Source organism: Aulostomus chinensis, chromosome 10, assembly GCF_037954235.1.
Source record: "Aulostomus chinensis isolate RoL2024-O1b breed Wild chromosome 10, RoL_Achi_v1.0, whole genome shotgun sequence".
In the NCBI taxonomy this organism is placed as follows: Eukaryota; Metazoa; Chordata; class Actinopteri; order Syngnathiformes; family Aulostomidae; genus Aulostomus; species Aulostomus chinensis.
The window spans coordinates 9,008,955-9,030,982 of record NC_141329.1 but is presented as its reverse complement, the minus strand read 5'-3'; the positions used below and the strand labels follow the sequence as shown (position 1 = coordinate 9,030,982).

Sequence of the window (22,028 nt, the reverse complement as noted above, 5' to 3'; positions counted from 1 at the left end):
CAGGGTGGCCTTATTCATTGCACCAGTGTGTGTGTGTGTGTGTGTGTGTGTGTGTGTGTGTGTGTATTAACACAAATACTTCTTATCAGCTGAGTTACCATGGAACTGACATTAAACCTGATTGTTGAATTTATAGTTTGTGTTTATTGGCGTTCACATGTTATTCATGGAGGGGCAACAGAATTACTCCTGAAACCCAGAAATAAGTTAACATTGTTGAATGCCCTTCACCATTTTCTTTTGTTTAGATTATTGAATGAGTTTTTGGTTAAATGGCTAATTTATAAAAGAAATGCTGTAGTTAACAGTCCCCTTGCTAAAGATATGTTTACCTGTGGTTCTACATCCTAAGATATGTCAGTTAAAACTACACTCAAAAGTGGGTCTTGAAAATCTTTAAAGTTCTTGCTAACAACTGGCTGTCCACAGTTAGCATTTAACATCATGCAGAAAATAGAAGACATGCAATGCTGATTGTGGTGATGAAGTTGTGCTTCCATGGTGTGGTTTATCCATAGCATAGCATAATATTAGCAACACATTTAAGCTTCCAAATTAAAGTGGTGTACCATGAAAAAAATTCCATCAACTTTTTGTCGAGAGAATTCATGACAATAGTTACTTCCGGGCAGGTCTACAAAGATATATATATCACTCCTGCTGACATCTATAATACTGTTTTTCACCAAATTAATGTGTGTAAGTGGGTTTGACTAACGTTGACACACTTTCTCTAAATAAATATTTCCTGCTTCGCTGGTCTTTATCTATGTGTCGGTGCACATGTCATAGCTGGGTTAGTAGCTTAAACCATTTTCAGGTTGGTGCACACTCTTGTCGCCCCAACGAAACAATTGATTAAGACTAATAAAAGCTTGTCTTGTAAACTGTGGTCCTGCTGCTTGCTGATATAACCTGCGATCATTGTGGGGAGAAAGCTAGGCTCGTAAATTATGTCGGTGTCAGATTTACAGCTTTTGTTTTCCATTGAAAACTTAAAAATCTTCTGCTAAGAGATCCACTTTGTGTTTATGCTTGTCAAACAGTTGTAAAAAATAAAAGCGCTAAATAGGTTCTGTATTGAGCAACGCCATGTTTTACTCTGGTATTTGTGTATCCTCAGACACACAGAAATTCGTTTTGCTCAGTGCAGCTGCAGTTGTGCTGACCTTTGATGTGTTTACTCAGATTGATTCGGAGTTGTTCATTCCATAAGACATAGAATTTGCTACAGACAGACAGAGGAACATTGTGTACCTATGAAGTGGTCGGCTCAGCGACGATGACTAAGCCAAGACAATCCCCTGCAAAACACACACACATACACACACACACACACACAGACTTGCGAAACTATCCCTGTTAGGATAGGATATTCCGTTGACTTTCATTCATTCGGACAGCTAACCTTACTAACCCTAACCATTTAATGGCTCAAATTAACCTGAACTTAACCTCTAACATTAACTGGGAACTCATAAATTACTTTTTACCGTGAAGACTAGGTGTCCTGATAGGATTAGTGTCTCCAATTGGTAACAATCCATTCCACTCAGTGTCACAGTTAACTATGTGTTTGTGGGTTCTTGTATGTGTGTGTTTGGCAACCTCACACCCTCTCCTCCTCCTTCACTTTCCTCCTTGTATGAGGTGTGTTTAGTGAGCATCTGGTTGAGAAGTGTGAGGGAGGAGTGTGTCCCAGTTTGCCAAAATCTCTGAGCCGCTGTTGAACACATAACATCTGGATCATGGACGAATGATGTGTGTGTTTGTGTGTGTATGTGTGTGTGCCAAAGATATCAATCAGACTCACATCTGGCGACCACAAAACACAGCTGGGTACACATGAGTTCATGCAGTCTTAACTCAGATTATATGGAGGAAACACAGAGGTGCCACGCGTGCACATACACACACATATACACACACATGCGTGTATACTGACTTTGGGCCAAAATGCTGGACGTTTCCTTACCGTATTTCATTTGTCTGTGGCTATATTGAGTCAAGTGAAGTCCATTTCCTCACATTCACATCGCCAGTACTGGAGACTTTCTCTTTTTCGCATCCGCCTTTTACTTATTGTTTGGACAAGAGTGGTGTTAAGTGGAGATGTGGAGTATAAACACCAGAGAAGAAGAGCGGGGGAGGTCAACTCGGGTGAAGGAACTCAGAGGTGTCACATCATATGTAAGTCGTCCCTCTGCAACAATGCATTCCAGCTGGACGGGGAACAAATATGTGTTTTTGGCTGCAGGCCTTTGCTTCGTGTAGTCTACGCTGAAGTACTGATGAATTCTATCACGCCAGTATTTGACCTCAGATTTATAGACTGATTTTCATGATTCACATCCTCGCCTACCAGTGCACCCCACTTTGTTTTTGTTTTTTTTTACACAGATGGTTCTTGTTTTGAAGGGTGAGGTCACAGTTAGGCAAAGTCTTTACATGTTGCATGATGGGTAATGTCTCCACCCTAATGTGTCTCCACTGACGCCATCAAAGACTGTTTACTACCAGGGTTCACACAGCAAGAGGAAACTAAGTGTCTGTGTGTAGACTTACGTTAGTGAGCACAACTTCTTAGAGGAACAAGTATCCCCCATATCAACAACAGGATTACATTTGTGTGTGTGTGTGTGTGTGTGTGTGTGTGTGTGTGTGTGTGTGTGTGTGTGTGTGTGTGTGTGTGTTTGCTTGCGCTTTAAAATGGTTCCACAAGTTACGGACTGACAAACAGTGTGTCTTGTGTCTTAAGGGAGATTGTTTTTGGGGACATTGAGAAAAAAAACGACTATATTTTGAAGCAACAGGATGTTCCATCAATTTAGTGAACTTGTGGTGTCAAGATATAACTTGACATAAGTTACTCAGTTTAAGTTATTTGATATTTTTGAACAAGTAATGGATAGTGGTTTCAAAATAACTAAACTGAAGGAAAAAAATTCTATCTTGTTCGCCTACAAAAGAAAAAAAAATTTCACGGAAACTCCAAGGTTCTGTGATATCACCCCCCCCCCCCATGTCAAGTTTTTTGTCTCAGAGATTTTATTCTAGACTCTGTTTAACCTCATAAAGCCCAATTTCCCCCATAATCATTTCCCCTAGCAGGATTTTACATATCAAAGTCTAGAGGGAGAATGTGAAGAAAGTCTTATGAAAAAGCAGATTTGGTTGTAGTTGAAGATTACACATCTGAAAATGAAATAATCTGGGGTCATTCAGATAGAAAGACAGGAGGTTAGCAGACTTCCTTCTCTTTTCTGATTCAATAAAGATGTGATTTCAACAGATAACTGTTTCTGGTCAATGTTTTTGTAACTATGACAACCAAGTCATGATATTTGCTTCTGATTATGGATTTGCTTTCTTGTTTTGTTTTTTCCTAAACCTGAGCAGATCATTGTGTTGTCATCAGGAAATGCTACGTTCATATCTGAAATGTTGTAAAGACCTTTTCTGTCATTTCTGTTTTTGACACTAGATCCTGTTGTGTGTGTGTGTGTGTGTGTGTGTGTGTGTGTGTGTGTGTGTGTGTGTGTGTGTGTGTGTGTGTGTCCATCAATGATAAGAGGGCAGTTACCTGGAATCTTGTAGTTTCCCACTAGGACCTCCTTTTCTTTCCTCCAACAACCCCCCCCCCATAAACCCACCCACTACCTCCATTCCGAGGCATTGCACAGCAGCCAACACGCTCTCACACACTCACCTTCAGGTGCCTGGTGGCTGTTGGCACTTTGCCTAGAAATGACTGGCACAGGCTGCAACATGTGTGCACATTCAGCTGCAGAGGGATGTGTGTGTGTGCAGAGGGGTGTGTGCGTGTGTGTGTGTTTACGCACCCACTCTTGGCAAAGGACACCATGTGTCTCAGATGCCAGGAATGAGAAAAGCCACTTGAGCTTTTTCGCAGCAGTTGCGTTTGAATACTCCACATTACATACGTGTGTGTGCTTGCGCATGTGTGTATGTGTGTGTGTGTGTGTGTGTATGTGTGTGTGTGTGTGTGTGTATGTGTGTATGTGTGGGTGCTTCCGGAAAGTCTGCCTTTACCCCAAAGCTACACCAATTATTGGAAGTGATGTGCCTGTGTGTGTGTGTATATGTTTGTGTGTGTGTATATATATGTATTTATACATATTTATATGTGCACAGCCTGAGTGTAGCAGAGCGACAGGACGTTCTTTTTTCTTCAGTCCACTGTCAAGCGTTTTACACATGGACTTAGTATGTTTTCATTGTTGGATTTGTGAAAGTTCACACCGTGTCCTGGCCAATAAGACAGGATATGAGGCAACCAGATGGTAAGAAAAATCATGCAGTTTTGCTTTTATTAACTCTGAGGACACAAAGGAGTCAAAGCCAAGAGATAAACACCTCTTATTTCCATCCATCCATCCATTTTCTTCCTCTTATTCCTGTTAAGGGTTGTGGAGGGGGGGCTGGAGCCTATCCCAGCGGCTGTGGGCGAGAGGCAGGGTACACCCTGGACAGGTCGCCTCTTATTTCCCGTCAGTTCATTTATCTTTTTATGCTTAGCTCTGGATTGTATTTTATTTCCAAAGACTTGCAGAAGGTCTACGACTAGCCGTTGCCGTAACAGATTCCATTGGAGCGCCATTACAAAGCCTTTAATTTATACATTTAGAGAGAGGAGTTAAAGACAGAGGACAGACATCAAATTAAAATCCATCTATGTCGACAACGATGACCAGAATCCAGTCATGACAAAGCGAAAGGAAACACTTTTAATGTACTCCAAATCTTGTGTTGACAAAGGATGTGACTGTGGGGGAATGAAAACAGTAATTACCATTTTTAAGCAGGTCATGTTTTGATGGCATCACGTTGCATTATGCTGGGAAATTAGCATCGCTAAACAGGCCAGCGGGCTGAATGGTCTAATTAAGCAGTGCAGAGAGAGAGAAAGACAGAGAGAGAGGAGTGTGTTAATTCAAGGAAGGATTGCAGTGCATGTGTGTACGTGTTCTTAGTGTGTCTTGTGAGATGAAAGCATGTACTATGCTTTGTGTTCATTAGCTTTACATTCCACCAGTGTGATGTGTGAACAGCCTGTGAAATGGAAATCAATGGGGCATCATGGTGGGAAATGTTTGCTTCGCTAATGTATTCACCGCCTTGTTAGTGGTGAGTCCTGTGTAATTATCTTGAGCTAATCAATGAAATCCATCCCAGTTCACTCATAATCCTGTATGAAACACACGACTGCAGCGTCTGCACAAAGCTCCTATGGATAGTTTGGCACTGTTGCATTTAATTAGCATTTAATAAGCCTTACTGTTTAACTGCGAGTACAAGTCTGTGTTGTGACCTGTTTTTCTCGACTTGATGTCCACAGTACCAGGGAGCACGTGACCCCGGAGATGAACAAGCTTCGTCAGAGCCTAAGGAGGAAGAAGCCCACCTATGTGCCAGAGGCCAGCAGACCGCACCAGTGGCAGGCTGATGAGGAGGCTGTACGTAAGGGCAAATGCAACTTCTCCGTGCGGGTAAGTGGCCAGTAATAAGTAATGTGAGAACAATTCCTGTATTTTTCAACCTGGGTCCAATAACCATGATTAATAGGAACCAAAATAATTTAAATTGTTCCAGTGTTATGTACAGTATGTGACCAGCAGCCGCCAAGCAGCTGCAATTTGCTTACAGCACAATTGGATGAATTTAATGATATGGTTAGACACTGAAAATAATCTGAGCTTGTTCAAAGTAAACCAGGGCAATTGCCATCTAACATGAGGAATATTCCTGTTTTGCATTTGCCGGTCACAATATTCTTGTTCATTATGGCGCAATAATTTTACTCTCAAACACATAGGAAAATATTACCCAGGAAGAAAAATACCAAAACTTCTGCAGATTTTTGTAAATCGTTGTATATCAAAATCAGGGGTAAACACAGTCATCATCATCATCGTCGTCATCATCATCATCATCATCATCATCATCATCATCATTGTCATCAGCTGCTTTTGTGTGAAAGAGCCCACCAGGACAAATGAAGGTTTTCTAGACTGAGGTGGCGACCGCATTAGATTAATTATAACTCTCTTCATGGCTGCAAGAGGACACTCCACACTAACAGGTTCTCATTTATTCACTTTATCCTTGAACACCACAGAAGAAGGTTAAACCCAAAAGCTGCCTCTTCATCATCCACTATGCTCGTATGTGTTAATTGCTATTTGGCAGCGAACTGTCGTAGTTGAGTGCAATTTTAATGTTCTGAAGATAAGTTTTATGTTAGTTTATAGAATTTTTTTCTCTTTTCTTTAAAAGAGGAGTTTTGAATTTGATGGAAATTTTGCTGGCTGGTGAGACACTGACTGAGGATGAGTGTCTCATAAAACCGCACATCAAAATAGCCAAACTGTCCCTTTAAGAGATCTGCGCTGCTGTGGTGTCTGTACCCTAACCACTAGAGCGAGGTGTAAGAATGACAGCTTATAGGAATATGTGGTGTAACTATTTCATGGCTGGTGACTTCTTTAGGGGTGTTGTCACCAGGCGGAACTTACAAAGTTAATAATGGAAAAACCCACTGATGTAGAGGGAAGACGTGATTGGTCACTGTTACTGCCATTTGAAATTAGACTCTCATCTATTTATCCTCCGTAAATTCATACTGTAGCTGGTCCACATAAGAGCTCAAAGCGTAGCATTTTCTTCATAGAAACAGAGAGGCAGACACGCAGGCACACGCAGGCACACGCAGGCACACACGCGCACACACACACACACATTAATTTAACCCCTCACAACCCACACAAATCTGAATCAGCAACTTTGAAGGGCTTATTGGCAAAGTATGGATTGGTACAACTAAATGTTTACATTTTATTTTTAAGAGTATATGAGGTCCTCGGGGGTCTTGACGGTTCCCCTCTGACCTCGAGTTGCTAATTGGAATGTAACAGGAAGTTATGGCCTGGAGATCCGTTGGCTACACTGAGGCCATTCATGGCTGATGGGTTTGGACTGTGGATTGTACACAATGTACTAATACATAAAATAATAATGCAGAATTGACCATGAGGCTGTAGGAACCATGTGACTATACCTCTGAGAAAAGTGTACACTTCTGCTTGACCTCTGAGCTGAATTACTACCATTTAGAGCAACATTAATATTGCCCCCTTATTCTGATAACCTGCTCCGTTTTCACAGTTTTTATTGTTTGTCTAAAGATTTGTTGAAGATGTGGATCCACAATGGCAGGAAGAGGTGGTGGGAGGAGTGGGAAGAATGACAAGTTACAGAGGAAAGGACAGGATGGAGGACGAGAGCTCACAGATGGGACAGAGAGACACGCAGAGATGTGAAACGAGAGCGAGTGAGAGAGATATAGAATCAGTTAAGAGAGGCGGTGTATGAAAGAGGCTGCACCAGAACACAAAAAGAACATAAAGGCAGGAATTGAATAGAATGTGAAGACTGTGAGGACTCAACATGTTTCTATATATATATATATATATATATATATATATATATATATATTTTTTTTTTTTTTTTTTTAAATCATAAAAAACTGCTCCACTTGGCCTCTTATTGTTTACAACAGGTGTTTTAGTTCAGGGACCAATCTCCCCAAATGCAGAGCTCCTCTTAAAACTCGTCTTCCTCTTTCCTTGCCGCTTGGCTCCTGACTCAAGCAGAGCTGTGGGAGCTTTAATTGTGTCTCTGAGGGCTGCGTAGATACGCCACAGAGCAGAACACTGGAGAGACAACAAAAGAGGATGTGACTTGCTGCAGTCCTCTCTCGCTCTCTCTCTCTCTCTCGCTGTCTTTCTCTCTCTCTCTCTCTTCCCCCATCCTCATTATCAGCTGTAAAATGGGGCTTAAATCCAGAATGTCAATTTCATAGCGCTCACAGAAATACTGATGGGGACTAATGAGGCTTTTCTTGTTTTTAGAGTCTCTTCACTGTTTCCTTCTTTTGTTTTGAATGAGTTGAACAAAAATAATCACATTAAGTGACAGCTGCTAATATTTTTCCCTTGTTGCTTTGCAGTACCTGGGCTTGGTAGAGGTGGAGGAGTCAAGAGGGATGCATGTGTGCGAAGAGGCAGTGAAGAAGCTAAAAGTTGTGAGTATCCAAGATGAAAATACAGATGTAAACACATGTTACTGTCCTCACGGGGCACTGACATTCCCTTATACCTGTTCCCCAGCTGCTTATCCTATCCACATCCATCCCAACTAAACCCTAAATATAAAACCGTGTCTTAAATCTATATTTAACCCAAAAGAGAATTTTGCCTTTCAAGTACATACAATCAAGTTCCTTGAGTATATTGGTCCATCCTGTATCACCTCTTTGCAACTAAAACTGCAGAAAGAGTCACAAATTGTATGTTTAGCTTGAGGATAATGGTAATCGCTGATTACAAACTGTTACAAACAGGGACAGTATACTGTAGCGCTAAATGCAACCAACTTGCACGTTGAGTTGAACCAACACATTCAAGCTTGTGGATGGTACTGACAAACTGGGTCATAGTATGTTTGTTTGTAGCTTAAATCAAAGTCTTTGTGGATTACTGAGTAAACGTGAATTTAAAAAGAGAGGGATTATACCAGACAATCTCGCTTAAAAAATTTGTAAACTGATGATTTTGGACAGTTTTGTTGTTGTTTATAGTCAACCTTGGCCTCAAGCTAAATATACATAACCGGCTCTTTCTGTATTCTAAAGTTATAAAGGAGCAATGCAGCAGTGAATAAAAATTGCTATAACCCTCAAACAACTATGAGGTCTAGGGTTTTGTTCCAGCAAAACACACTGGTCCCCACAAGTACAGTGGAATCTCAATTTTTGAATCCAAAAATTATGAAAAGAAACACACATCCAGCACTACAATGCAAAAGGTTTATTTCGTTGTGTGGAATCTTGATGGGAGCTCATTACAGACCCAATTGTGCAAGGTATTGACCAAAGAAGACACACACACACACACACACACACACACACACACACACATGCACACACGCACGCACAATATAAACACACATTAACACACACAAAAACACACAGCTTGCTCCCCTGGGAAGCTGGATTCGGAAAAGGAGCGTGTGAATGGAGTGACACAGACTGGCCAGTGTCAAACTGACACACACACACACACACACACACACACACACACACACACACACAGCAATTTGTGCTGCTTTCTTTAAAGTCTTCTGCAAAAGCTCTGTTCCCCACCCCCTTTTTTTTTCCTTACTGGAATTAAAATGGACATTTTTGATATCAAGCCCTAACCTTTTTCCCCAGAGAGGATTTGTAACTTCATACAACAAAAGGCAACACTTGTCAGATCTCAGGGAGAAACACAGCCAGTTAAATGTATACAGAGAATTGTTTTTTGTCTTCGTTTCTGTGTCTCTCATCTCTCCTAGCATGTTACTTTCATGTATCTTCCTCTTTCAAGTGTCCCCACTGGATCAACTCTTCCTCTTTCTCTGTGTCTTCCCACCTTACATCTTTATCAGCATCTCTCCCCTCTCAAAAACTTTCTCCTGACAGTTTTCTTTTCTGTAGATTTCCTGCTCCACCTCCTCATTTAGCTTCGCTCGTCTTGGTCCATCGTTCTCAGCTTCCTTCCCGTCTGTTCCCTCACTCTTCCTCTCAATCGGATTATGCAAAAGTTGAGGCTCAGTATCGTCTCACTCTGGGTTTCAAAGCTTATTTCTGGAGCTTTCTGTTTCCCTGATTCACATGCTTTAACTTGTATGCTGCACACACACATAGGCTCGCGCACCCACCTGGAGTCGTTCCTTTTTTTATCCAGTGTATTTTTAGCCTGGCCTTGGCCGAGTGTGTCATTAGCTGGTGCCCTCCTCTGGAGAAATGATTCTTGGAGCCAGCTGGCACAGCTTTACCCCTGCTCTCCACTCCACATTTCCCATCACTACCTCATGATGTAATGAAACATTTTACATAACCACAAATAGTAGGACAAGTTCTAATAGCTTGTTGATGGCTAGAATGGAGTTGGCCTATTACCTGAAGTGAAGCTTGTGATGCTGAATGATTTCCTCTCTCCTGTTTTCTACCCATCCAGAGCGGCAAAAAGACAGTAAAGGCGGTGTTGTGGGTCTCAGCTGATGGACTCAGGGTGGTGGATGATAAAACGAAGGTAAGCAAACCTTTTGTATGTGTGTGCATGTGTGTGTTAGCATTTTTGTATGACCTCCATCTCTGTCAATTATGTTTTTGTCCTACTTCCCTCATCGCAGGCAGAAAGGACAAGTGCACGATGAGTCATGTCAAGAGTTTAACACAGTCTCAACTCACAATAACCACATTAACAAGATGCAGTTTTTTAATCATCATTTTTTTCACTGAAATGGGAAAATGCAGAACTACACAACTGGACTGGAACAGTTAATTATGGCTTGAGACACAGACATATTTGAAGCATGCTAAATGCGAACGACCACTGTCGCCAGTCTCCTAAGACGCTGGGCAGTGAGGTTAACTCACAGCAGCACCACTGCTGGCCATTATTACTTTGGTATTACAGCCGCCAGCCTGCTATACCAGTTTTTTCAAATCTGGCTTGCTTTTCACCTGCTGTCAGCTTCCTTTCACCTGATCGCCGTATCAATGGTGCATCGTGATTGCTTTGGTACTCAGTGACAAACCTGCTTGACATGATTGTGTTGTTTTTCTTATTTATGTATTCAGCCAGATATTTCTGAAGACCACCAACCTCATCTTGCTGTAATTGGATAGCAGAAACTTAAGCCAGAAAACTAAAGGCCCCACCATGCCAGTGTGTGTGTGTGTGTGTGTGTGTGTGTGTGTGTGTGTGTGTGAGAGAGAGTCACAGTGGCTCCCTGAGGTTCTTAGTAGGGGAGGGAGAATCAAGTACATAACACACACACACACACACACACATACACATGCACTTGAGGAGTGTCTTGCAGCCAGCGAGGCCTCCGACAGTGAGTGCTGCTCACTTGGGCTCTATTGAAAACGCAGCAGGATAAAGAGCAGCAGATAATAGAAGCAAGAGCAAATCCAATGGAGGAGCCCCTCTCACTTTCTCCTTTTCTATTTGGAGGCCACACACATGACCTCACCTCTTCCACTCCTCATCTCCACCTCCGCTTCACCCTCCTTCCTTTTATTTTAATCCTCCTTGGTAAAGAATTGAATGTAATGCAAATGTTTTGGTCTTTTCATGGGATTTGTCTAACAATAGAACCCCTTTAAAAAGTATATTTTGGACAAACATATCACCAAAACAGAGAAAAATGTCAATTTCATGTTAGACTGTGACCACAATTGGAGGGGTATAGTTTAGGCCAAAGAGGAACACAGGGGCGGATCCAAACAGCAAAGTCAAATCACATCCTGTTCTCCTAATATTCAACATTGCTAATGCCTTACTGTATATCGTCATTAATTGCTAAGAAACCATTTAGTCTCTCTCTCTCAGTGCCTCCTCATCACCTTTTCTCCTCAGCTCTGTCTCAATCTATGAATCAGCGAGCATGTCCTTAATAAAACACCCACACAACCATTATTCAAATGCACTCCCACAGAGTCTGAATACACAGCATTCAGTGGGTTTACGTGTGCATTAAAGACACGACCTTCACGATGCATCAGTAGGAAGAAAAAGTGAAGTTTGCTGTTCAGGGACTTCTCGGCATAGATGACACACCCGAATTAATATGTCGCTGTGCTGTATTCTTCCTCTTAAGAGCTGCATGAGTCACTTTTGCACAGTCATGCGTTTCCATCACTTCCAAGGACATTACATTGAAATACATTCATTGCCAGGAGACGTACCCTCACCCTTACCCTAATGTTCCTTAATGATTAACATTTTGGGGACTTGATTTTTCTCCTCTAAAGGGATGCAGAATACCTGGTACATACACACACACGCACACACACTGCACTCTGCTCAGCCTTTAACCTCGACAGTACCAGCACTCCTTCTTTCACTAATTGACTCACAATGAATGGACTTTTATCCGTCTGCCTCTTTCCCATCACATCCCTCCTTTTTTTCTTTTCCTTTCCTGTCCTCACCTACCCTCTTCATCCACCCCACTCTTTGTTTACAGCACCACTAGAGGAGGAGGAAGGATGAGTATGTGAACCCTCTGTCTTCTTCTTCCGTCCCTTTCTCCTCCCTCTCGTCTCTTTTTTCCTTCTCTGTATGTTTTTGGACAGTCAGAGAGTTGATCTAGGGGCCCCTTAATATACATGAAGAAAGGGACGGGCCCCTCTTGGTTTCCACTATAGACACCGAGGCTGGCTGAATAACCCTTTTATAGAGGCAAAGCCAAGTGGTGAAAACATTCCAGAGATTAAAAGCGGGTTCAGTGTCATTAGTCTATGGTCACTTTCTTTTCTCTCTGATGAGGATGTGTAAATAGGTTGGGGTGAGAGGGGTTTCATGGGATTAACTGAGCTTGAAAGCACCGTGTCAAGTATTGGATCAGTGTTGGAGCTGGCATGCGCTGTATTGTGCTCATACCTCCTGTCTGTCATCAGTTAGCTGCAGTTAGAAAGATAAAACCATGACATCGGTGAGCAACTCGATATACTGTGTTCTTTCCCCGTGACCTCCCTGTCTCTTTTCTTTGTTTCTCTCCCAGGACCTCATTGTGGACCAAACCATAGAGAAGGTCTCATTCTGCGCTCCTGATCGCAACTATGACAAAGCCTTCTCGTATATCTGTCGCGACGGGACCACCAGACGGTGGATGTGCCACTGCTTCATGGCTATCAAAGACTCAGTGAGTAGACAGTTCACCTTCTGCAACATTATCAGCATCACACGTAAAACTTTCAAAGCCAGATGAGAAGTTCAGGGGTAGATGTATTAATTAGTAGTGCCAACTTTAGGTGTAATTCTGTCACAAATACATGCTTTGGTTTATACAATTTGCATTCTGCCTGTTGCAGAAGCACAGAATGGCAAGTCTTCACATTTATGGGGGAGTTGTGGGAAAAATTGAGAAGTTCATGCAAAAAGTTGGGAGGAAAAGTGCAGAGAAGCGGATGATGACTTCTTTTGCTCGAGGGAAACTTTGGGAGAAAGTGCACATCAGTTTGTCCTCCTCCACTTTTCTCATTTATAACAAAAACAAGCAAAATAAAGTTAATTTTGTTTAAATTTTCAGGTCTTTTCTACTCTTTGTTACTTAATCCACTTCCGTATCAGTGTCATGGGACATGTTTTTTCTGACCGACCCAAAACCAAACATAATTTCTGAATGCTGAACTCAGTGTGATCCGTTTTGGACTGATGTGTCCCGTCAGGCTCGGGTCATGTATCCATTTTATCCACCTTTACCATGGAGAATGTGGGTTTGTGATAGATACACAATTCTGAGATTTTTGTTGAAAAGTATAGAATTACAGCCCTCTATTATATCAGGTTTATATCATTTATTTATTATATCTCTGTTGGACCAGACAGAGACTTGTTGGCATTTATCTATTTCCTGATCGCTGAGTGTTTGTTTCCTTTCAATGACTGTCAGCAGTTCCACGAATCTGTCTGTGAATGAACAACTTCATTCAGTAATGAGATGCAGAAATTACAGTGACATGCACTGATTATATGACCACCCATCAAACAATTAGTCAATGAGACAACCAGACTAGACAGTTTTATTTTAAAGTGGCCTCATTGAACTCTGTTTTATAAGATAATGCGTTTTTCCTTATAATGTTTATCTGAAAAGGATCTGTAGCCGGAAGTATAAATTTGAAAAGTTTTGGAGTAGAAATTTGAAGTTCGCTGAATTCAACACACATAAGTGAAGTTCAAGTTCTTGGTGGTGAAGGTCACTATGACAGGCTCACATCAGAGTCATACGACCATGATACAAAGTTTCTGGTTTTCCAGATGTATTCAGCTGTATCAACCTCTGGAATCAAGCCGCTGTGCATGATGATGAGGATGAGGATGATGACGGTAATTTGGATGAAGATGGTGATGTCCATTTCTTTTTATTCTGTAGGAAGGCAAATTTTGAAGAATCAAAAATAAATTGAAGCAAACGGTGGACCTGCATTATAGTCGTGTAGTTAGCGACAAACATATCATGTAGAACCATGAAGCCTCGCTGTTAGAACAGTTGAAACTGATCCACTGCAGCTGGTTTTGTGTTTTGTATCGCTGATTCCTGACCTCTGTTTCACTGAAAAATTGAGGGGAAGGTTGAATAACAAAGACAATAGAGTGTGGAGCCACGCTGTCACGGTGCATTGTGGTTACAACCCTGCAGCTTAGAATGCAAGATGGATTACTGATGTGGACGGAGCAGAGCGCAGCACAGGGATTAGGAGATTAGACAGAAGCCTGTGGAGCAATCTATCCAGTTCTGTCTGTCTCCATTTCCACTCTTATATCTCTGTCAGCTTGTCCCAAAACTGAACTGTGTATTTTATAGCTGTCACAGGATCAAGGGTGATGGTAGGAGGCAGAATGTAATTAGTTTTGATCAGTGCCACAGGGCACAAACTCATCGTCATCATTTGACAACAGGAGATTGATAATTTCGTCCTAATCCGATCCTGACTGTGACAGCTGTGTTGTATATTGAAGTATGAACAAACTTGACTTGAAGGGTGACATGAAAAACTCTCAGGTTTGTTGCATATGAATATTTAAAAATCTCTGTGGGGGAAAAGACATAACAAACAGAAGAATCAGCAAAAGACTGATAAAGAATTTAAGAGCACGAGACCTAATTATGCTCTCAGTCTGTCTCCGTCTACTGAAGTTCAAATGAGTTTATCATGTACATATATACACACACACACACACACACACACATATATATATATATATATATATATATATATATATAAAATTTGTAATCTTGTAAGTTAGTACATTGACCAATCTTGAACTTTAAAGCTGCAAGAGGTTTAATCACTATTTTCTTTCAATTTTTCGCTCCACCAGGGAGAGAGACTGAGCCATGCAGTCGGCTGTGCCTTTGCCGCCTGTCTGGAAAGGAAACAGCGCAGGGAGAAGGAGTGCGGCGTCACAGCATCTTTTGATGCCAGCCGCACCTCATTTGTACGTGAGGGCTCCTTCCGTGCACACTCCTCCTGCAGCCAGCAGGGCAGCAGCAGCGAGCGAGATGACAAACTGCAGGATAAGAAGAAAGGTAAGATAACAATTTATTATCTGATGGATCTTAAAACTGTTAAAAGTAGCAACAAAGCAAACTACAGTATATCATACTCCCCCTCCTCCAGACCAACCTTCTGTCATTCCATCCTTGCCACCTGGCACTGCCTCCCCACCTGAGGGTGCGGCGTCCCCCATGGAGCGTCCAGAACCTGGCGGGCCTCACGCCATCCCTCGTCGCCACGCGCCCATTGAGCAGCTGGTGCGTCAAGGCTCATTCCGTGGCTTCCCAGCACTCAGTCAGAAAAATTCTCCCTTCAAGAGGCAGCTGTCGCTTCGCCTCAACGACCTGCCATCCACATTGCAACGCAAGACCGACTTCCAGGCCAAGAACCCTGGTGAGTTAACAAGTTCTTCACTGTACTTCTTTTTAGCATCTCTTAGTCCCAGTCTTTATTTATCAGAGTTGTTTTGCTGTTGTATGAACGTATGTTAAGTATTGCTTTACGAGGTGCTGAAAGGTCCTTTTTTTGATAGATGAAAGGGATAGTCTTTTAACTTTTTCTCAACCTTGATTTAAATTATATTTCAGCCTTTCTTTGGAAAAAGTTCCTCGAAAAATAACAGCCCCCATGCCAAATAGAAAAGCACTATATAAATGGAGACCATTTATCTTTTCCTTCCTCAAACAATGAAATCAGCTCCCTCCTCTCCTTTGCAAATGCAGTATTACGATACGTTTGTAAAAGATTTCCAAACTGAGATATTTTTCAAAGATTTTGGAAGCAGCGTCTTTGTTGTTTGTACACACAAACACAAACTTTCCTCTGAGACCGTTTGCTCTCTTGCGTCATGGCTCTTGCATATTTGCTGTCCATGTGGCATCACTGATGCAGATCTCAGAGCCATCACTATATAAACCTTCAGATGTTATTATATGCACGTTTCCTTTCAAACGAGCTGTAATTCTTCCCTTTAAATTGATGCTTGTCTTTGATGAGCATTAAAAGCATATGAAGTGCTGTTATTACTGCCCTTAGCAACACCACTGATGAGCGGGTTTCTGCCGCTCTGAGGCTCTTGTTTATTGTACAAAAAAAGATTAGTAAGAACTGACATATCCCTGCAGGTTGATATAAACAAATACACACACACACACACACGCACACACGCACACACACACTTGCTTGGTGTGGTGCCACAGGATCAGAGAGCTCAATAGCCAGGCTAGTCATTAGGAGAGATGAGAGGTTAGAACTGAGAGACGCCTCTGACTGGAATACTAAACCACATCATCGCACTATATCTGTCTCTCCTTCCGTCTCTAGTGATGGATACTTATCAAGTTGTGGATGCTCTTTTTCTCTCCAACATTGCAAACAGTAGCAAACAGTTTCACTGCCTCTGTCATCCCTGGTGACTCTGCAAACTATGTGTGTATTGATCTGTGCAGTCTATCAGTTGTCCCGGTTAGCCTTCAGCAAACCTCAAATCAGCCTTTAACCCTGTCACTGCATTGGCACACCTGCTTGTACCCAAACGCAAACACAGGAACATGTATGAAGCGCTTAGTGTGTCTCTGAGGCACACTGACTATGAAAGTGCAACAGAGAAATCTCATCTGAAAAGTCTGTTTTTGCTGAACAAAGCAGAGACAAATCTTTAATAGGAACTGTACACATGCCTCTGGCGCATTCAGAGCACTTCACTACAAATGAAGGCGTGTAGGCATAGTTGCACACACACGGAGTATAGATATAAACTGTGCTAAAAGCTAAGTGGCTTAAGTTCAGCTTAATGTCAGAGAAGGCCCCAGTTTATTTTTTTCCAGTAACTTTGGAGATGGTGTCCCTCTGTAAGATCCAGAAAGAATCAAAGATGCTGTGAAGGACAAAGATGAGAAAGGAGGCCTTGCTTGTCTGTGTTCCATGCAGGAGAGATTTTTATCTGTAGTTAACTCAGAATATTACAGTGTCTAATCCCCACTGGTAAAATCAGTTACAGTTGGTTTAGAAACATGCTCATAGGAATTTAAATTGACCTCTGTCAGAGAGACACATAACGGTGACATAACACACTAAAATCAACATACTTAAAGTGATACTTTTCCCCGAGCTAGCCAGCTATGTATCCCATGGCCTCAACAAAACTGTGAAAAGCACATTATTCAGTTCATCATGTTTGTTTTTAGCTCTAATTGAAGTGTTTGGGGTTAACTGAGCATGCAGCTAGATAAAGAAGACATGGATTATAACGTTAGATATGCTTGAGAGTTTGTCAACTGATGTTTTTGTTGCTTGTAGTTGATTGCCATGGGGTACCATTAGCTTCAGTCTAAATATACGTGGCTGGTTCTTTCTGCATTCTGGAGTCACAGAGATCTACTGCATCTCAAGACATTTATTTGTAAGGACTTGAGAGGCAAAATACCACTCTTGGTGAAGTATCGTTTCAGTGCTACAAATGCTGAGGTTTTGCTAACGGATGTCTGTAATTTTCCTTGACCTATAACGTTCATAAGAAGTTTCTGATTTACTCAATAGCATCTTTGTGTTTTCTGCTCCTTTTTTGGACGACAGTGGAAAGCGTTGAAGTCCTCGTGCTCTGGTTTGATAACTGGGTCTCTTACACAAATAAATATTATTTCTCCCTCTTTCTGTTGCATCCAATCAATCCTCCCTCCTTATTTTCTCCTCCTGCCCCTCTCTTCCTCCACACCTCCCATTTCATGTCACTTTCTTGCTAGTACTAGAGATGGATATGGGATTACCAGGTGAAGGAGACAGTAGCATCAATGCCCTGTGTTGTCAGATCAACACTTCCTTCACCAAGCCATCAGAGGAGCTCTTCTCCAATGCCTGCTCTTCTGTCAATGGCCCACCAACCTGCACGGTGCCCCCTGTCCTGCCTCCTCCACCGGCCCCGATGCAGGGTAAGAATCAATGTTTCCCATCAGATGTATCAAAGGTGACTTTAATTGAAAGTTGTTTATAATCCATCCCTTCCTCTCTCTAGCCACCACTTCCTGGGTGCAGCCAGATCCTCCTGTCCACTCTCCTCCTGCAGTGCCAGTGGCGATGCAGAGCGGCCACAGGCGTACACCCTCCGAGGCAGAAAGATGGCTGGAGGAGGTCTCCAAAGCTGTCAAGGCTCAGCAGACACCCCCACCAGGCCCTACCATCCCCACCATCCCTGGACCACCCCCTGTGTCAAGTCAGCAGATGTCCAGTCAGGCAGCGATATCAGTTGCGCCTGTGTCCACCATCGCTATGTCACTTGGCAGCATGTCCAAACCTCTCATCGCTGGCCCCTCCGTTCTCTCAGCTCAGGCCCCAATCCCTCTCCCGCCCATGTCCATATCATCAGTTCCTCTGATACCAGGCCCACCAGTGTCAGGACCCCCTATGTCTCTGCCTTCCATGTCCATCCCCACCATGTCCGGGCCTAGTATGTCCGGGGCCCCCATGATCCAGCCCTCTCTCCCTGGGCCCCCAGGCTCCCTCCCAAGCTCCATGCAGCCCTTCCCCTTGGCTTTTGATGCAACTCCAGCTGCTGTGGGGATGTTCGCCAGTCAGCCTGTTCAACCAGCTTTTGTGCCCATGCAGACCTACATGCCAGGCTTAGCGAGTAGTATGACCTACCCCAACGTCAGTGTGCCTGTGGTAGGAATCACGCCATCCCAAATGGTGGCAAATGTCTTTTGCACGGCTACCAGCTCATCCGGCGCTGGAGGTGCTATTGGCGCCACAGTTGGAGGACCCAAAGTGGGGGCACTTGGAACTGTTGCCCCACACCCTTCTTACCAACCTGGGGCAGTTGGGAACACTGGAGGGTTTTCTACACCCCCATTTTCTTCCACCCCACCACTATCAACAGCCATTAATGGCCTCCCACCACACAGCAATGCCACAATGGCCCTCCAGAATGGGACATCCAACAGTGGTGGAAATGGTAGTAGTACTAGTAATTGGCCACCAGAGGGCAGTCAGCTAACTGCTCCAATGGCCAGCGATTCCCAAGACGATGACCGCTTTGAGGCAAAGTGGGCGGCACTGGAGACCAAACCAGCGCCTCAACAGTCAGGAAGTAAGCCGCCAGCTGCAGCAGCCAACCCATTTTCTAACAATCTGCAAAAGACTTTTGAGATTGAGCTGTAAATCCAGCGTAGGCCTCTCGAAGCTGTAGCGCTAACCCTGTGGTCAAAGCCTGAAAAAGCATCTCTGCTTAGGATGGGCTACAGGTCCTGAAAGTTGGCCAGGAATCAGATCTGTGGCAGCCTAGCAACCTGATATATGCTCTTCAGGAGAAAATAATGATGTTAATTGCTTTCTTTGCGCTTCAGTGAGAGCTTTAGGGAAAGTTGACAGATTGCTGGGCTGCTAACGAAGGATCAGACCTCTAGCTGACTGAAATTGATGGACTTCACCTTCTTTCCATAACCCATCCACTCTGGCTTACCATACGTGCTGCAAGTCCCTGGATGTAGTGCATGTGTCCCCCTGAGGACAATGTGTGTGCGTGTTTGTGTGCGCGCGCGCGCGTGTGTGTGTGTGTATGGTGTGTGTGTATGGTGAGGGGGGGGGCGCCCTGTGGTTGCTTTCTTTTACATCGGGACTCCACTCAGATGCATTCCAATCTCATTAGATGTTTTTGGGGATGTGTCTGGTGAAGATTTGTGGAGATTTTTGCAGATGTGTCGACAACACAGAATGCATAGAGAGGCAATTAACTGACTGATGAACAAATTCACGCTGATCCGAAGTACAGCAGAAGTTTGGATTGAAGAACCAGCCAATGAGACTCGACCCTACCAACCCAAAAGGACTTTCTGACCAATAGTAGAGATTTATGGCCAAAATGATTTTATTTATTGTACTTTATTTTTAATGTTAACAAGTTATATATACTTAAAAATCAAAATTTTAAAACAGTGTTGTTTTTATCCCCCTATATTTATTTTTATTCAACCCTAAAGAAGAAGGAAATACAGACATGACTGGGAAGAGAGAGGGAAGGCCTTGTGGGAGTCTTGTAACCAAATAGCCAGGGCTGATAGTGCAACAGCGTGTTGCCTGACATGTGTGTATATAGCGGCATGTTTCTTCCACCGGTCAGCCCTCACATATATACGCTCCACTGCTGCTTGGCCCAGTCTAGTCAATAGAACTTAACTTGTTGGCTCTGGAGCTTGTTTCTGTTGCCATAACCTACATTCAAGGGCACTGGGACACGATAAATCACTTCAGGACACTCTGGACAATACAGCACAACACTCCTCTGGACTCAGTCTTCTCCAAACAAACCCAAGGAACAACTCAGTGGAAATAAAATAAAAAGCACTGTGCAACTGGTTGAAAAAAAAATTAAATGTGGAAAAATGCAGGGTTATCGTGGCTATCACAGTCAATAGCTGTGGGATTTATGAGACGGACAGACTAGCAGAGAGAAAAAGTAGAGGAATGAGCAGAAAAGAAAGAGAAAGGACAAGATGTATGTGGAAGACGGAAGGAGAGAACGATGTGATAAAGAATGAGGTGGAAGGAAGGAAGTCAGAGGAGAGGAAGATGAGATAAGGAGTGACAAAAATGAGTGTCTGGTAAATAATGTCAACAAAGACACTCTCGCTCTGCTGCCCACAAACAAGGACCGTCTGCTGTTTGTTTTTTTCCAGCGGCTACTCAAAGCTGAGCCACTTCCTCTCATCTCTTTAAACCTGCATCACAAACAAAGCTTTTAATCTTTTTCATTTTTTTTCTGTTGAAAAATGATTGCTTATCACATAGTTATATACGTGCAACTCCTTATATTTATAACTGTAATCCAGTTTGTTCTCTGTGTTAGGTCATAAAAGTTTGGGTTTGTTGAAGAAAATGCAAAATGACAAAACAGTTTGTTTGTTTTTTTTAAATGGAAGGGCTTTTCCGTTTGAGCTTTACCAACAGGTGCTGTGTGTTATATAAAGAAAAGCCTGCCCACCACCGGAACTGTTACATTCCTTGGTAATTCAATTGTATGAATATTGACGACCTTTGATTAGATTTCCTGCTCATCAACTCCCCACAGTTTAATTAACTTACTGGGTCCTTCCTGCGGCAGCAATCTCGTCTGATAGGCTGCCTCTTACAAAAAAAAACAAAAAAAACAAACCCAAAAAAACAAAGCCTGCTCAGCTCTGGTCCTTTGTTTTCTGACAAGTCAGTATTTCTTTTGCAGTAAACAAAATTCCCTCTACCCTCAGATTCATGAAATAGATGCTTTTACTTTATTTCTCCCCTCTTGTTCACTCGCCCTCCAAGTGATAAATGTAGGTTACTTGTGTTCTGCGTTAAAGCAAACTAAATGACCTCATGAACTTGATTGTAAAACAATAGTTTATTGATGGTAACAAAGCAACAGTGGAGTTTATTTTTAATCTTTATTTACAGAATTTTTGTATTTAAACCTACATATTTGTATTGTAATTACATTGTACAAAAGATAAATAAAGTAATATAATATTACACCTGCTGATGTTTTGTGCCTTGGTGTCTTTTTTCCCCTTCATTTCCTATTGTGAATAAACTGATATACTGTTTACTAGGTGATATCCACATTGACGTTGTATTGTACCGTTTACATTGACTCTAATTTCACCTTCAATCCTCATTTTCAAACAATATTTTACAAAAAGTCTCCGGGTGAGTCTCTATATATCCTTTTTCTTTTTTTTTTAATCCCTCTGCAATGCACAGCTGGCCACAATTAGCCTGATGAGCAGCAATTCCTGGGAACTATCAGGGGCGGAGTCAAGTTGTGATTGGGCGGTGAGTGCTCCTGGAGATGGAACAATGACTAAGTGTGAGAAGATCTGAACCTGCTTTAACAATTGTGAAAATTGTTTCACAGTGGAATCAT

The 22,028-nt window shown here is 42.5% G+C and overlaps 1 protein-coding gene across 5 annotated transcripts in view; it reads left to right on the top strand.

Annotated features, from left to right (window-relative positions):
- numbl (NUMB like endocytic adaptor protein) overlaps positions 1-21,624 on the top strand; it is a 53,599-nt gene extending 31,975 nt beyond the window's left edge. For 3 of the 5 annotated variants that reach the window (XM_086215905.1, XM_086215904.1, XM_086215903.1), the window contains 8 exons: positions 5,360-5,510; positions 8,030-8,104; positions 10,083-10,157; positions 12,640-12,780; positions 14,964-15,171; positions 15,263-15,532; positions 17,881-18,066; positions 18,150-21,623. In XM_086215905.1, the coding sequence (XP_086072031.1) occupies positions 5,385-5,510; positions 8,030-8,104; positions 10,083-10,157; positions 12,640-12,780; positions 14,964-15,171; positions 15,263-15,532; positions 17,881-18,066; positions 18,150-19,291 (2,223 nt within the window). In that variant the 5' untranslated portion in view covers positions 5,360-5,384 and the 3' untranslated portion in view covers positions 19,292-21,623. Of the gene's footprint in view, positions 1-4,150; positions 4,305-5,359; positions 5,511-8,029; positions 8,105-10,082; positions 10,158-12,639; positions 12,781-14,963; positions 15,172-15,262; positions 15,533-17,880; positions 18,067-18,149 lie in introns of those variants that run through there. The other 2 variants (XM_086215902.1, XM_086215901.1) reach the window with 2 other exon arrangements.
- Positions 21,625-22,028: the final 404 nt, after the last annotated feature.